Raw genomic sequence first — 15,985 nt, forward strand, 5'->3', positions numbered from 1 at the left:
GGAGGTAAAAGCTTGGTCAGGACTCTACCCTTTAAAAGAAGAACTTTTAGCAAAAGAGGCAGTGGAAAAATGGCCCAAGGGTCATTGAAAAGGGTTTAGGCAGAAACCCTACTGTCCTGTGTAGGGGGCCTGGTTTGATCCTTGATATGGGGCCCTTACTTCTCTGTGTACGCCACTGACAGGACGACTGCACAGTATTGAAGGTAGGATGGATGGGGCCATGTATCACAAGATTTTGGCCAAAAACCTCTTTCCCTCAGTAAGAGCAATGAAGATGGGTTGAGTCTTCCAGGATGACAATTACCCAAAACACACAGCTAGGGCAACTAAGGAGTTGTTCCGTAAGAAGAATTTCAAGGTCCTGGAGTGGCCTAGCCAGTCTCCAGACGTAAACTTAATCGAAAATCTTTGGAGGGAGCTCAAACTCAATGTAGCCCTGCGACAGCTCCATAACCTGAAAGATCTGGAGAAGATCTGTATGGAGGACAGAGTTGCCAACCGTCCAGAAATTTGGAAAAAAAAGTAGTTTTTTTTCCGTCCTGCATAACGGAAACCAGACGGATCCGTTATACTTGCCCATAGACTTCTATTCGGACGGAGCAAAACGGAATGCCTCTTAAAAGACTTCCTTTATAAACAGAAAGTATAATGGAATGGCATAACGCTAGTGCGAACTCACCCTAACTAATATTGTGGTCAACTAGGCACCCCAGTCCATGTCAGAATTGGTTGCAGCAGCACTCTTTCTGCTCCCATGCTTGATGTATACACCAATATCATATTAGAAAAGCATATGTTTAGAGATCAACAAAGTTTTGCTGAGTTTGAGATTTCCACTGCAATCAGACTTTTTACAAAATTTTAACATAGTCCATATTCAGATTAGTGGTCCTAGTATTATTTGCAGAGAGAGAAGGACATAAAGATGGTTCAACTCAGATTCCAAGCCAACCATGTGTCATTCCTAGGTCACCACTACACCCTTTCTCTCCCACATAAATAGAAACAGAATTTAGTTTTATACATCAGTAATTTTGGTAAATTCAGTTTGTAGACATTTCTAGACAGGCACAAAAATTTATAGTTTTATTGAAGAGAATAAAGGAAACATAAAAAAAAGGGCAATTTTTTTTTTAGAGCAGATAAAGTTAAAAACACAGCAAAACCAGTTTAACCTTGATGACCACAGTTTTTTACATGTTAATCTCATGACTTATTGAGAGGTTACACAATCAGAGGGGGATGAGCGGTCATCCAGCTGTTTGTATACCCAGAAGAGGAAGAAAATGTTCATGTGTGTTAATAGACCACTAATAGCAAAAAGCTTTTCAAGGCAAATCAGGGAGGTTAGAAATACATTTTCAGTGGTACAACAACTTCACCCACAATTGATTACTGGTTGAACTGGCCAATATGTTTAAAAGGGAGAGGCTTAAAGGAAATGTGTCACCAACATTTTTACCTGCCAGTAAAAATCAGATAGCGACACAACTCCTCCTTTTTCTAATCAGTTTTTATTTTTTATTACAGATTTTTTTCTATCTCTTGAACATCCTGCCTGACCTGATATTAACAGCACAACAGCAAAGCATTAAAAAAAAATGTTTTATGGCAGCCCCATGGGCCATAGACACAATGAATAGGACTGTAGCCTATTAACTTCTATGGGAGAGTTTTTTAGGCATGCTCTGTGCACTTTGATTGTAGTGCCAACTACTGTATAACAGTTCTACATTGTGATATAGATGTTACAAAAATATAATCTCAATTAATCTGGGTCTTCGTTTTTATGTAACATATGCAGCAGCCGACGGGGACTACTTGGGGTCCCTTTAAGATGTTATAAGAGTTTTTGTCGTGACGCCAGTTGCATTTCAGCAACAAGGCTTTTAGTGATATGGTGGTACCCAGGGGTAGAAATGCATGAGTGGTGTAAGGGTGGCCTAATGTCCCTTAAAGGTGTTACACTTGCCACAGTGCTCCTACCTGGATACACTGGAACCTCAAGCGTGGCCATCCGTTGCAGAAAAAGGGGTAGAAGGGGGATGATGAAATAATTTGAGTACAGATCTTGTGATGAACTTGAAAACAGCTTTACTTGAATAAACTTGTATCAGGCAACAATCTTCCAACTTTATCTTGATCACCAGCAAGCTTTGGCATGAATTCTGGCAGACAAACACACTTGGTCTGCTACATCTGTTACTCTCTAGCTCTGCTGTACTGACAGGATTAAATAAGAACTTTTCCTTTGCTGTATGCTGCAATTTAACTTTGTCATCTGGTCTGTCTCTGTCTTGCTTTATCCAGAGGAGCTTCTCCTCCTGGCTGCTGAGGCTCTTTGCTCTTTTCTTTTGTTCCAGCAGAGCTGGTGGTGCTCTGCTGGCCTAGGCAGGGCTCACCCAGCAGGGACGAGCTTCCTACTTCCTTCCCCGTAGAGGGGGTACTCTAGACTGAACACTAACTAAACTTCTCCCTAGAGGGAGAGAAGAGACTGGAAAGAACACCCCCTGTCCCCAAAATCAAAACATTTAAACAATAAAATAAATAATGGGCATCGCCACGTGTAAAAAGGCCCATACTATTAAAATATTAAAAAAAAGTATCCCATATCGTGAATGATGTAAAATGGCGTATTTGCCGTTTTTTCATCACTTTACCTCCAAAAAAATCATAAAGTGATCAAAAAGTCATACACACCCCACACATCTCCGTAGACATAACTTTTTTGTAGTTACGTGGGTCAGAATATGGCGATGAAAATTTATTTTTTCAAATGTTTTTAAATTTTTCAGTATTAAAACATAAGAAAAACTATACATGTGTGGTATTGCTGTAACCATACTGACCTAGAAAATGAAGAGCACAAGTCAGTTGTACTGCATAGTGAATTCCGTAAAAACAAAACCTGCTCAACTGTGACGGAATAGCTTTTTTTTTCAAATTCCACCTGATTTGGATTTTTTTTCCCCGCTTCCCAATACATTAATGCTGTATTACATGGTGGCATTAAAAAGTACAACTTGGCCTGCAAAAAAAAGCCCTCATACAGCTATGTGAACAGAAAAATAAATAAGTTAGGGTAAACCTAACATTTTTGTCTAGAAATGTTACTCCAGTTTTTCTGTCACCCCCACCTACTGGATGACTTTGTAACTTTTTTTTTAGTGAAACTAATTAACATAGCTAACCACAGCCACTTTTTCAAACTAGAGTGTGTGGTGTACAAATGCAAAAAGTCTAAAGATTTTTGTGCAAGTTGGGGCTGTATTTATGTTATGAGCTTGGTTCTGGTGCTGTATTCATGTTATGAGCTTGGTTCTGGTGCTGTATTCATGTTATGAGCGTGGTCCTGGTGCTGTATTCATGTTATGAGCTTGGTCCTGGTGCTGTATTCATGTTATGAGCTTGGTTCTGGTGCTGTATTCATGTTATGAGCTTGGTTCTGGGGCTAGATTTATGTTATGAGCTTGGTTCTGGGGCTGTATTCATGTTATGAGCTTGGTCCTAGTGCTGTGTTCATGTCATGAGCTTGGTCCTAGTGCTGTGTTCATGTCATGAGCTTGGTTCTGGTGCTGTATTCATGTTATGAGCTTGGTTCTGGTGCTGTATTCATGTTATGAGCTTGGTTCTGGTGCTGTATTTATGTTAAGAGCTTGGTTCTGGTGCTGTATTCATGTTATGAGCTTGTTCTGGTGCTGTATTTATGTTAAGAGCTTGGTTCTGGTGCTGTATACATGTTATGAGCGTGGTCCTGGTGCTGTATTCATGTTATGAGCTTGGTCCTGGTGCTGTATTCATGTTATGAGCTTGGTTCTGGTGCTGTATTCATGTTATGAGCTTGGTTCTGGTGCTGTATTCATGTTATGAGCTTGGTTCTGACGCTGTATTCATGTTATGAGCTTGGTTCTGGTGCTGTATTTATGTTAAGAGCTTGGTCCTGGTGCTGTATTCATGTTATGAGCTTGACTCTGGTGCTGTATTCATGTTATGAGCTTGGTCCTGGTGCTGTATTCATGTTATGAGCTTGGTCCTGGTACTGTATTTATGTTATGAGCTTGGTTCTGGTGCTGTATTCATGTTATGAGCTTGGTTCTGGTGCTGTATACATGTTATGAGCTTGGTCCTGGTGCTGTATTCATGTTATGAGCTTGGTTCTGACGCTGTATTCGTGTAATGAGCTTGGTCCTGGTACTGTATTTATGTTATGAACTTGACTCTGGTGCTGTATTCATGTTATGAGCTTGGTCCTGGTGCTGTATTCATGTTATGAGCTTGGTTCTGGTGCTGCATTTATGTTATGAGCTTGGTTCTGGTGCTGTATTCGTGTAATGAGCTTGGTCCTGGTACTGTATTTATGTTATGAACTTGACTCTGGGGCTAGATTTATGTTAAGAGCTTGGTTCTGGTGCTGTATTCATGTTATGAGCTTGGTTCTGGGGCTGTATTTATGTTATGAGCTTGGTTCTGGTGCTGTATTTATGTTAAGAGCTTGGTTCTGGTGCTGTATTCATGTTATGAGCTTGGTTCTGGTGCTGTATTCATGTTATGAGCTTGGTTCTGGTGCTGTATTCATGTTATGAGCTTGGTTCTGGTGCTGTATTTATGTTAAGAGCTTGGTTCTGGTGCTGTATTCATGTTATGAGCTTGGTTCTAGGGCTGTATTTATGTTAAGAGCTTGGTTCTGGTGCTGTATTCATGTTATGAGCTTGGTTCTGGTGCTGTATTCATGTTATGAGCTTGGTTCTGGTGCTGTATTTATGTTAAGAGCTTGGTTCTGGTGCTGTATTCATGTTATGAGCTTGGTTCTAGGGCTGTATTTATGTTAAGAGCTTGGTTCTGGTGCTGTATTCATGTTATGAGCTTGGTTCTAGGGCTGTATTTATGTTAAGAGCTTGGTTCTGGTGCTGTATTCATGTTATGAGCTTGGTTCTAGGGCTGTATTTATGTTAAGAGCTTGGTTCTGGGGCTAGATTTATGTTAAGAGCTTGTTTCTGGTGCTGTATTCATGTTATGAGCTTGGTTCTGGGGCTGTATTTATGTTATGAGCTTGGTTCTGGTGCTGTATTTATGTTAAGAGCTTGGTTCTGGTGCTGTATTCATGTTATGAGCTTGGTTCTGGTGCTGTATTCATGTTATGAGCTTGGTTCTGGTGCTGTATTCATGTTAAGAGCTTGGTTCTGGTGCTGTATTCATGTTATGAGCTTGGTTCTGGGGCTGTATTCATGTTATGAGCTTGGTTCTGGTGCTGTATTCATGTTATGAGCTTGGTCCTCGTGCTGTATTTATGTTATGAGCTTGGTTCTGGTGCTGTATACATGTTATGAGCGTGGTCCTGGTGCTGTATTCATGTTATGAGCTTGGTTCTGGTGCTGTATTTATGTTATGAGCTTGGTCCTGGTGCTGTATTCATGTTATCAGCGTGGTCCTGGTGCTGTATTCATGTTATGAGCTTGGTTCTGGTGCTGTATTCATGTTATGAGCTTGGTCCTGGTGCTGTATTCATGTTATGAGCGTGGTCCTGGTGCTGTATTTATGTTATGAGCTTGGTCCTGGTGCTGTATTCATGTTATGAGCTTGGTTCTGGTGCTGTATTCATGTTATGAGCTTGGTTCTGGTGCTGTATTCATGTTATGAGCTTGGTCCTGGTGCTGTATTCATGTTATAAGCTTGACTCTGGGGCTGGATTTATGTTATGAGCTTGGTCCTGGTGCTGTATTCATGTTATGAGCTTGGTTCTGGTGCTGTATACATGTTAGGAGCGTGGTCCTGGTGCTGTATTCATGTTATGAGCTTGGTCCTGGTGCTGTAATTATGTTATGAGCTTGGTTCTGGTGCTGTATTCATGTTAAGAGCTTGGTTCTGGTGCTGTATTCATGTTATGAGCTTGGTCCTGGTGCTGTATTTATGTTATGAGCTTGGTTCTGGTGCTGTATACATGTTATGAGCTTGGTCCTGGTGCTGTATTTATGTTATGAGCTTGGTTCTGGTGCTGTATACATGTTATGAGCGTGGTCCTGGTGCTGTATTCATGTTATGAGCTTGGTTCTGGTGCTGTATTCATGTTATGAGCTTGGTTCTGGTGCTGTATTCATGTTATGAGCTTGGTTTTGGTGCTGTATTCATGTTATGAGCTTGGTCCTGGTGCTGTATTTATGTTATGAGCTTGGTTCTGGTGCTGTATTCATGTTATGAGCTTGGTTCTGGTGCTGTATACATGTTATGAGCGTGGTCCTGGTGCTGTATTCATGTTATGAGCTTGGTTCTGGTGCTGTATTCATGTTATGAGCTTGGTTCTGGTGCTGTATTCATGTTATGAGCGTGGTCCTGGTGCTGTATTCATGTTATGAGCTTGGTTCTGGTGCTGTATTCATGTTATGAGCTTGGTCCTGGTGCTGTATTCATGTTATGAGCGTGGTCCTGGTGCTGTATTCATGTTATGAGCGTGGTCCTGGTGCTGTATTCATGTTATGAGCTTGGTCCTGGTGCTGTATTCATGTTATGAGCTTGGTTCTGGTGCTGTATTCATGTTATGAGCTTGGTTCTGGTTCTGTATTCATGTTATGAGCTTGGTCCTGGTGCTGTATTCATGTTATAAGCTTGACTCTGGGGCTGGATTTATGTTATGAGCTTGGTTCTTGAGCTGGGTTGATCATGATGACAGAAGCTCCTTAACAGGACACCATGTAGTCAGACATGGTATTGCAAGAATAGACATCAATTGTTTTAAAGAGACAGACACTGACAATTACAATACATTTATAATTTTATTGTGGTTGCAGTTTCATAATACATTGTTGAAAAAATATCCTAAGCAGCTGAAATGTTTTCACTTGCTTTGAAGACAATCATAGCCAATTTTGTGTAGGGATATTTACCCTTGAACATAACTGAGTGCATTTGCATCTTGTAAGTAAACATTTGAATTATTAAAAGCATACAATGTTTAAGCAAAGCAGTGGTTTTAATCTTTAGAACAACGAAACAGTGTGATTTTTATTTTATTTTTAAATCCAATATGATAATACTAATAAATGCCAGATTTAGGCAAGCGTGATGACCTCCATATTACAGGCACAGTGCCTGGGCCCCCCATAATTTTGCTGAACCAAAACCTATATCATCATGGAACCATATAGTAGTTTAAGTCTGGCTTGACACAAGCTGAGAGGGGAGGGGGGTGTTCCAAAAGTGAAAAAAAGGCTCTAAAATATGGTTGCATAAGTGCCTAAAAGCGCCAGAATATGGCCCAAAATTACACTTGGCATATTTAACTCACACTGTCTAAAAATGTCAAGATCTATCTCTTAGGCCTCATGCACATGCAAACAGCGGGTCCATAATATGCGGGCACCGGCCGTGTGCTCCCCGCATCACGGATGCGGACTCATTCACTTGAATGGGTCCGGAATCCAGAGCTGCGGTGTGGAACGGAGGCATGGAACCACTACGGAGTGCTTCCGTGGTGTTTCTGTCCGTGCCTCCTCACCGCCCAAAAAAAAACAGCTCTATTTTTTTGCGGTGCGGACGGATCACGGACCCATCCAAATTGAATGGGTCTCGATCCCCAATGCACGGAACGGCCGTGTGCATGAGGCCTTATACAGATGACACATATAGTAACTATATACATATAAAATGAAACCTGCCTGTCAGAAACTTTGGAACGGATTAATAGGCAAATGGAAAAAAATATATATATATATCTGCATAATATATATATTTAAATGAGTGTGGTGATCCCAGTGGCGGAATTCTCAAATTGTGCCGATTTTCTAATTTCTAAAAATATTTTAAAAAATTCAGTTTTTATAAATTAATTACAATTTTTTCTTTTTTTTCCTCCCAAATCTGAACTAATCTGTACTCTTTATACTCTTTTTTTTCCCCCAAGATGTTGTTGGCTGGCTTATTTTTTTTAATTTTTCTTCTACAGACTACTGAAATGAAGAAAAAAAAATAATCTAAAACTAACGTGAATTAACAAAAACTGTGATATTGGCTAGTATGTAAAAAATTCTAGATATAGTCTAGCACATATAAAAGCGTTCTGCATTTAATAGTGTTGTTAGATTAAAAGCTACCTGTGTATATAATGTGTATTTAAAAAAAAAAAAAAAAAACACAAGTTGAACAATTATAACACTATAAGGTCAACCATAAAAGTACCGCTGCTGGCTAATAGGAGCCAGAAATTTGGCAATACCTGTAACAGAATGAATAGGTTGATTTTTTTCTTTACGTAGTTAGCAACAGAAGAAAAAAAATATAAAAAACAGTATTTTTTTCTTTAATGGATGCTGGTCTTAATATAAAGAAAAAAAAGTAAACCGTGTTATACTGTAAAGTGCAGCGCGATTCTGCTGGTGCATAATCTCATTGAAAACTGCCCTTTTGCTGTCACTAAAATTTACGTAGCTATAATTGTATCAGTAGAAATCGGTTTGTTTCACAGCTGAGACTATCGAAGATCTTGTGCAAAGGCAGTGCTGTACTTCTGGAGAATTCACTGTGTTAAGGTGGGTATTAAATACAGTGCTAATATACATGGGTTTATTCGGCGTAATGAGAAACACATTTTTCTGTAAAGTAAACATAAATATAAAAATGACAATTTTAGCACTTTGTAACGGAGTTGGTCCGGTGGCTTGTAAAGTGCTTTTTATGGCTCCTTTTCGAATCGTAATCCTGCTGAAGAAAAGTAAGGCATTAAAAAAAAGGGCAGACTTGAGAAAAAGGTTGATTTGGCAAATATGATCTAAAATAGCAGTTTAAAGTGAATCCGCATCCCTTAGTATATCTTTATAGTAGCCAGAGATCTGTTTTTCTATGGCTCAGGCAAATTACTGGTTCTCACTGAAGAGATGCAGTTGGTGTATTTTCAGGCAATGCTCCATGGGAAAAATGTATGGAAATGAGCTCATGTCAGCCAAACTAGAAACTCCTCCAAGAGGGAGAGCAACCCAAGTGTTTCAGGGTTTTTGCCTCTCGTCGGTACAGAGTTGACTAAAGAACATACTTTAGATTTGTGATGGTAAACCTCTGGCACTCCAGCTGTGGTAAAACTACGACTCCCAAGATGTATACTTGCTTGGCTGTTCTCTATAGAAATGAATGGAGCATGCTGGGAGTCGTAGTTTTACCACAGCTGGAGTGCCAGAGGTTAGCCATCACTGCTTTAGATGCCCTACAGACTGTTTCTCATTGAATAGACAAGGTTCTAAAGAAACCAAGGTTTTTACAACTCATAGATTGTAAGCTCTTGGGAGCAGGGCCCTCAGTCCTCTTGTTTTAATTGTTGACCTACTATGTTATTTGTGACTCTGTTTGTACTTGAACCCCCTGATTGTGAAGCACTGCGGAATATGTTGGTGCTATATAAATAAAAAAGATTATTATTATTTTACAGCTGTAGTTCCTATGGAGCCCTGCAGGCGCCAGGGCTCCATAAGGACATAGAGAATCTGCAATGAATTGCAATGGTAATTTATTGCAATGTATTGTAAAAGCAATCTAACAATTGCTGGTTATAGCCACCTACAAAATAAAAAAATATATAAAAATTAAAATAACCCCCCTTTACCCATAATTAAATTAAATAAACAAAAAAAAAACATCATAGGCATCGCTGCATTCCAAAACAACCGAACTAGCCGTAATTTTTTTGTCGTGTCACCTCCCAAAAATATCGAATAAAAAATGATGAGTAAAAAGTCATAGCAATGAAAAAAAAAGTTTTTTTTTTCAGTGTTAGAACAAGAAAACCTATATTAATGGGGTGGGGTATCTTTGTATTCATTTCGACCCAGAGAATGAAGGTAACAGGTCAGTTTTTCTGCATAGAGAACGTCTTTAAAACAAAACCCATAAAACAATGGCAGAATACAGCTGTATGAACAGAAGAATAAAAAGTTATGGCTCTGGTATGGTAAGGATTAAAAAAATGGAAACAGCAAAAACGGAAAATCACAGGCTGCTAAAGGGGTAAAGTACTTGTCCAGGGTTAGAAAAACATTCCAGGAAAAGTGCCTATCCATAGGTATTGCAGCTCAGTATTATTGAAGTGAAGGGGACTAAGCTACAAAACCCCATTTAACCCATGGACAGGTGTGGCACTGTTTTAGGTCTACTTCTGTTTTTATCATGCAGGGTTCCAAATTGATAACATTTCTGGCTGTCTGCAGCCACCACTAGAGGGAGCTTTAATATACGGTTTATGTTTACACATATGAAATCAATCAATGCAGAATTACATAGTGCTAAAAACACTTCACATTGTAGACAGACTGCAAAAGAAGAGGAATTGTCTCTTACCATTAGTGTCAGACTTTTTCCCTCCAGTTGTCATCTGTTGATAAATATGGAGAACCAGTAAAAATGTGTTTTTCCCCAAATTCCCTACGTTGGATGATCATGACTTTATTGTATCATGCATTAAGAATAAACAATCTAATTTCCCTATTTCATATGCTAGGGCATTTTAATAGAAATATCAGATTGGCAGGGGTCCAACACCCTGCGAAGCATCTGGATGTGATAATGTGGGTGTGCATCTATCATTTTGTTTTTACAGCCAATGTTTTGTACTGACTTTTTTCATAAATTATGCATCTGTCTACTCCTCTCAGCTCTGTATCACAGACCTCCAATCCCCTGCATAGATGTAGGGGGAGATTTACTAATCAAAATGCACCAAAATTTGGGTGCAATTCTTTCCACCATTTATTAACTGTTTGGACACTCTTAGACACTTTTTGCAACTTGTCCAATGAGGAACATGGTTAGCAAAAAATGGAGGCATGCCTGTGGACAAGAGGCAAGACTGGCTTCAATGTGCCAAAATGTTGGGGCAATTTTGAAGTGAGCTAAGCCAACAAAGAGGTGTAATCTTAGACTAAACAGTCTATTCGTGCACCATATTTTTCATCCAGCATCAGCTACTGTGATAAACCTGGAACAGTTTAAGGCCGTCTGAGTTTACTTTTAGACAGTATTCATAAATGCGGGCGATAGAGATAAGTGCTAAAATTCTGGCTGCCCACAGCCACCACTAGAGGTTTTACTTTTACTGATCAATTTACTTTTACAGAGAAAAATCTGCAGGATTCTACCTCAACCAGGGTTTCCTGGTGCCAGAATAGGCCCAAAGGCCCCTCTGCCGCAGAAGAACACTAGAGCTATAAATGGCACATGATTGTTGGAGGCGTTTGTATTAGGACCAAGAAGCTTAAAGTTACACCCATGATGTCTAATGAATTGCAGTAGGATGTCCACCCCATTGCCAAAGCTATATTATGACAATCTGACTTTTGGTCCCCCCCCCCCCCCATTCCTCTAGACCAGTGGTTGCGAACCTATGGCACGGGTGCCAGAGGCGGCACTCAGAGGCCTCTCTGTGGGCACTTGCACCTTGGAAAAAGTCTATGGTGTACCAATATGCCTTAGACTTTTCCTGCCATTTTAAAGTGCAGGGCGAGCTATGGACAACACAAGTAGTGCACTGAATGTATTAAGGCTATTATAGCTAAATGATAAAGTACATGGAGGATATACTATATTGGACTGTAGTATTCAGGTTAAATTGTCGTGTTGGCACTTTGCGATAAATAAGTGGGTTTTGGGTTGCAATTTGGGCACTCTGCCTCTAAACGGTTTGCCATCACTGCTCTAGACCTATGTAGGATACATCCTGATGATCTCTACAGAGAGGAGTCATCAGAAACATAGTTAGGAAGATCTATGATATCTTCTAGAGTGATGTGATCTAGTGACTGTGAGACTGTGATGTGATCTATGACTGATCTAGTTTTCAGCTTTATACAAGCTTAAGACATCAGGTACCCATTAGATTTGTCTGGGTTCAGCTAAACTTGCAAGGCAGATACAGCGCCACTCCTGTATATCAACTATATTGCTTATCCAGGTACAGATGTACCGTACCTGCAAAGAACATATCCAGCAGTGGTCTACTTCAGCAATGAGGTGGAAGATGCAAAAGTGGGAAAACCCTTTAAATTGTCTTTGCACCTGATCATGCAGGGTACAGGAGTAACCAGCAATATACTTAACTACCACTTAAACTGGAAAATCCCTACTACTAAAATTCTGCTCTCACCTTGGTTGGTGACCCAGGTTTCTCTGTTTGCTGCTTTTCCCATATATTACGTTTGCCGGATACATCTCCAGGTCTCAAATCCTGAACATGAAAAATAAAAAAGTTATAAGGTGAAAACATTGTGTGCAAAGACTATAACCACATAAGCAGAAAGTCTAGAGAAAATGGAGGACCTTTAAAAGAGTTGTCTCATGCCTGTATTTAAATATAAGCTGGCTCAACAGTCAGCTAATCGCCATCTGTCTGGCTTCTCTAACCCGCGGCAGTCAGCTTATCGCCCTATGACATTTGTCTTACGATTTGGTGTAAGTAATAGTAAATCAAGAGGCCATCCCTTTCCACTAAACCCTGTTCACTTTCTGAAACACCCCAACCTTCATTAAAAGTAACACATTTTAGCTCCAACATAACGTATGTTAAAATCTGTGACTTTTTATGCCACAAAATTTGTGCAAATGAATTGATAAATCCCCCCCCCTGTTTTTTTTTTTTTTGTTTTTTTTTTTGGGGGGGGGGGGGGGGGGGGGGGGATCCGTCTACATTTTAATGACTGTAAGGACTGCTGGACCTGTTTCATTGCTTGCAGTTAGCTCATGTGTGGCCTGTCCTTTATTTTATTCCCCATGGATAAAGATGGAACCAGAAAGAACTGATATCTGCTCATGTCCATCAGAATGGGACACATTTATGCTAGCGCGTAGCTAGTGTAGATTTCATTTTATGGAGCATGGACAGCACAAGACGCAACAAATTTATTAAGACCCCTGCATCTCCTAATAAATTTGGTGGATCTTACTCCAACAGACTTTTTTTTTTACAAAGTCTGGTGTATGAAACACCAGTCTTTAGTAAATATGACCCAATGTTCATGTTAATGGAGAAATCTAGGGTTATAAATGTAAATCAAAAGATGGCTCTATGGCTATATTAGGCTGATCATAACTAGTCAATTGGTGCTTCCATCAAGTCCTATTGGTGTCCACCACTGGGACCACTGCAATGATCTAGTTGATTGAAGGTTCTACTGTAGTAACTGGCTACAGTTTGGTCTAAAGCTGGTCACAAACCAAGTGCTTCTACTACACACTTGGGTCAGTTGAATGTGCACATTTATGTCTATGGCAGCAAAAAGAACAAGCTGATGCCAAACCCATCTTGGAGGAAAACATTAGGCACTGGCAAGGTAGAGCGACTGTCTATTGTTCCTTTAAGAATAGATATCTAAAGGGCCTTTATTATGGGTTCATTGCCTCATTTAAAAGGCAACTTTCATTCACTCCAACAATTGTCCAGTGTAACATCTATTAACGAGCGACTGTTGACTTGCTATTGAGGATTGGCACTGTCATGGACAATTATCTGCCCATGCAAAAGGAACCTAAGGATGTCCCGATCCCCACATAAACTGTGCCATTAATGGTGAACAATATATTATCTATGGCCAGTTTAATACCTGGTTCTGTTTATGTGGGAAGAGAAGAGTCAAAATACAAATCAGGTTGATATTAGATTCCTCTACAGAACACTGATGATGACGATGATGCCATGTGACTACAATACCCACTCTTTCATACCAGAGTGAAACATTAATAATAATGAATTACTAATTTCTGCGCATTATTACCTTCTCAGCACAGTGAAAAGATCCAATAAGGAAAGAAGGAGGAAGAAGAATAAGGCATCAGAGAGGAGATCTCTTCAGGTGGGGGCAGATGGATAGACGAGTAAGGAAAGAAAATCAGCTGATCAAGAGCAAGAAAAAGAGGGTGTCAAAAAGGTAAACATAAAATAGCTGTATTATGAAGATCTACAAAGGAGACAGCTGCGCTTATAAAAGGTTGTCCAAATACATTCATTTTAAAAAAAGCTGATTAATTGAGCGGAAGAGAAGAAAAAAAACAAACATGAGTGTCAGTGTGAAACACCCTGGCACTTTTTTTTTGGACTGGCATGTCCCCTGATCCCTGCCATGTTCAAATGATAATGTTGAAATGAATACTGATGGTTCCCTGCCCTTTCATTCACTCTTTTAGACCACTTCAAGCCTGTGGCCTACAATATGCTGAGGCCTTGGTGCAGACAGCCTCATCATACCTGCCTGTGCCATGACTCTGACAGCGCAGGTCAGAGGCTGGGAGAAAAACATATTTCTACCCTGGGGAGCTATTACAATGTGGGAGACAGTGGCAATGTAGGGGTACTTTGCTGCGTTGGGCCTTGCTTATGGGGCACTATTATGGTGTTGGTATACAACAGATACATTTTTACTGTGTTGGGGTTTACTTAGGGTACAGTATTACTATGTGGGGCACTAACAAGGCAATTTTACTATGTAGTGGCTTACTATATAGTAAAATTGGGGGGCACTATTACTACATGTGGGCATGATCACTGTGTTGAGGGCATTAAAGGGAGACATCTACTATGTTGGGGAAACTAAGTGAGCACTTTTAGTATGTGAGAGGTACTGTGCTGTGTGAAAGGCACTATGGGGCACCTTTACTAGGATGGGGGCTTTAAGTGAGCATTTTTGCCAAGTAATACGCACATTTACTAAGTGGAGGCCAATATTAGGAACAGTAAAGGAGTATTATTTCTCTGAAGGGGGCACGTCAGGTACATTAGTGTGGGGTGAACTAGTAGCTCCTGGACCACTATCTGTTTGGTACCAGTTTTGGGTAACTATAGTTATGAAATCATTATTTCTGAAGTACAATATCTGAGAGCCTTTACTACATAGCAGGTACAGTATGATGTGGCACCTGGGACAGCAGAACATACAGGAAGATAGTAGTCTTATAGAAGCAGGAGAATGGGCAATTTTTTCCCCACTGTTGGGGCACTGATTCTTAAATGGGACATATCTGCAGTCAATGGAATGATTTTTTACTACAGAAAACGGTACTAGTTGTTGGGAATCTCGATTATGGGCATTGCAGCAGGCATATCTAACGGTGTAATCAGTGCTGCGATGTAGCCAGGAAATGTACATTTTTACCTGGAATTAAAAACATTTTTTGATGCTGAAATTCATAATAAGAATGCACACAGATTACCCATGCTTTAAAAAAAATTCTGCAGGCAGAAGGGTAAATCAAAATAACCAAATTGAAGAATCCCTGTATTTAAAAAAAAATAGTAACAAATTTCAGGACTTCCACCTGTCAAAGCCATTCTGGACTTTTTACTTTACTATTTCCTTTTGATAGTCCAGAATGTTCAGTAATCTGGAAACAATTTTTGTCCTGTGGTGATGGATTAATGAATCTTGCTTGATATGGATGCTTAATTTTACAAACAACAAATTACAAAGTAAAAAAATAAAGGTATTAATATTCTTTTATATTATTTTTTATGCATATATCAGAATCAATCATTAGGATCTTCATCCAAATTGTTGTTTTTCTTCTGAAAATAGTACTACATCTAGCCACGGGTTGTGTGTGGTATTATTGCAGCTCCATTCATTTCAGTGGACCCGAGCAGCAATACCAGACCAAACTGGTGGAAAGCAGCCATGTTTTGCTTACACATTTCTTCCCCTATTTGCATACCACGTGTCCATACAAGGAAATATCATAGTGCATTTGATGGCTGTAGACTCTAGGTCACACTGAACAGTAGCACTTACTGAAGGCTTTGAGGAAGGTGTTTTGCTGGTCTCTGGAGTTTTTGTAAGCCATTCATTAATACGGCTTGAGACACCCACTTTTATTCCTACTGTTTCCTGAATAAATAGGAGACCAAACAAAATTTTAGTAAAAGAAACTCAAAAGGTATAATTTTTTAAAAAAAACATCAGAAGTCAAACATAAAAAGCATTGCATTCTTTGGTGGTGACAAAAACTTTTGAGACTAAAGTGGATGACA

The 15,985-nt window shown here is 39.7% G+C and overlaps 1 protein-coding gene and 1 long non-coding RNA gene across 7 annotated transcripts in view; one reads left to right on the forward strand and one right to left on the reverse strand.

Annotated features, from left to right (window-relative positions):
- Positions 1–8,269: 8,269 nt before the first annotated feature.
- CALD1 (caldesmon 1) overlaps positions 8,270–15,985 on the reverse strand; it is a 187,009-nt gene continuing 179,293 nt past the window's right edge. For 5 of the 6 annotated variants that reach the window (XM_040439192.1, XM_040439195.1, XM_040439190.1 and 2 more), the window contains 4 exons: positions 15,747–15,842; positions 12,116–12,196; positions 10,315–10,348; positions 8,270–8,691 (listed from right to left, as the gene is read on the reverse strand). In XM_040439192.1, coding sequence (XP_040295126.1) covers positions 8,663–8,691; positions 10,315–10,348; positions 12,116–12,196; positions 15,747–15,842 — 240 coding nt within the window. In that variant the 3' untranslated portion in view covers positions 8,270–8,662. The remainder of the gene's footprint in view (positions 8,692–10,314; positions 10,349–12,115; positions 12,197–15,746; positions 15,843–15,985) is intronic. The other variant, XM_040439193.1, reaches the window with a different exon arrangement.
- The window catches only part of LOC121007142, a 50,220-nt gene continuing 46,879 nt past the window's right edge, over positions 12,645–15,985 (forward strand). Inside the window, exon 1 of the long non-coding RNA XR_005780392.1 lies at positions 12,645–13,892. This is a non-coding gene — a long non-coding RNA (uncharacterized LOC121007142). The remainder of the gene's footprint in view (positions 13,893–15,985) is intronic.

This window comes from Bufo bufo, chromosome 1 (genome assembly GCF_905171765.1).
Source record: "Bufo bufo chromosome 1, aBufBuf1.1, whole genome shotgun sequence".
Taxonomy (NCBI): domain Eukaryota; kingdom Metazoa; phylum Chordata; class Amphibia; order Anura; family Bufonidae; genus Bufo; species Bufo bufo.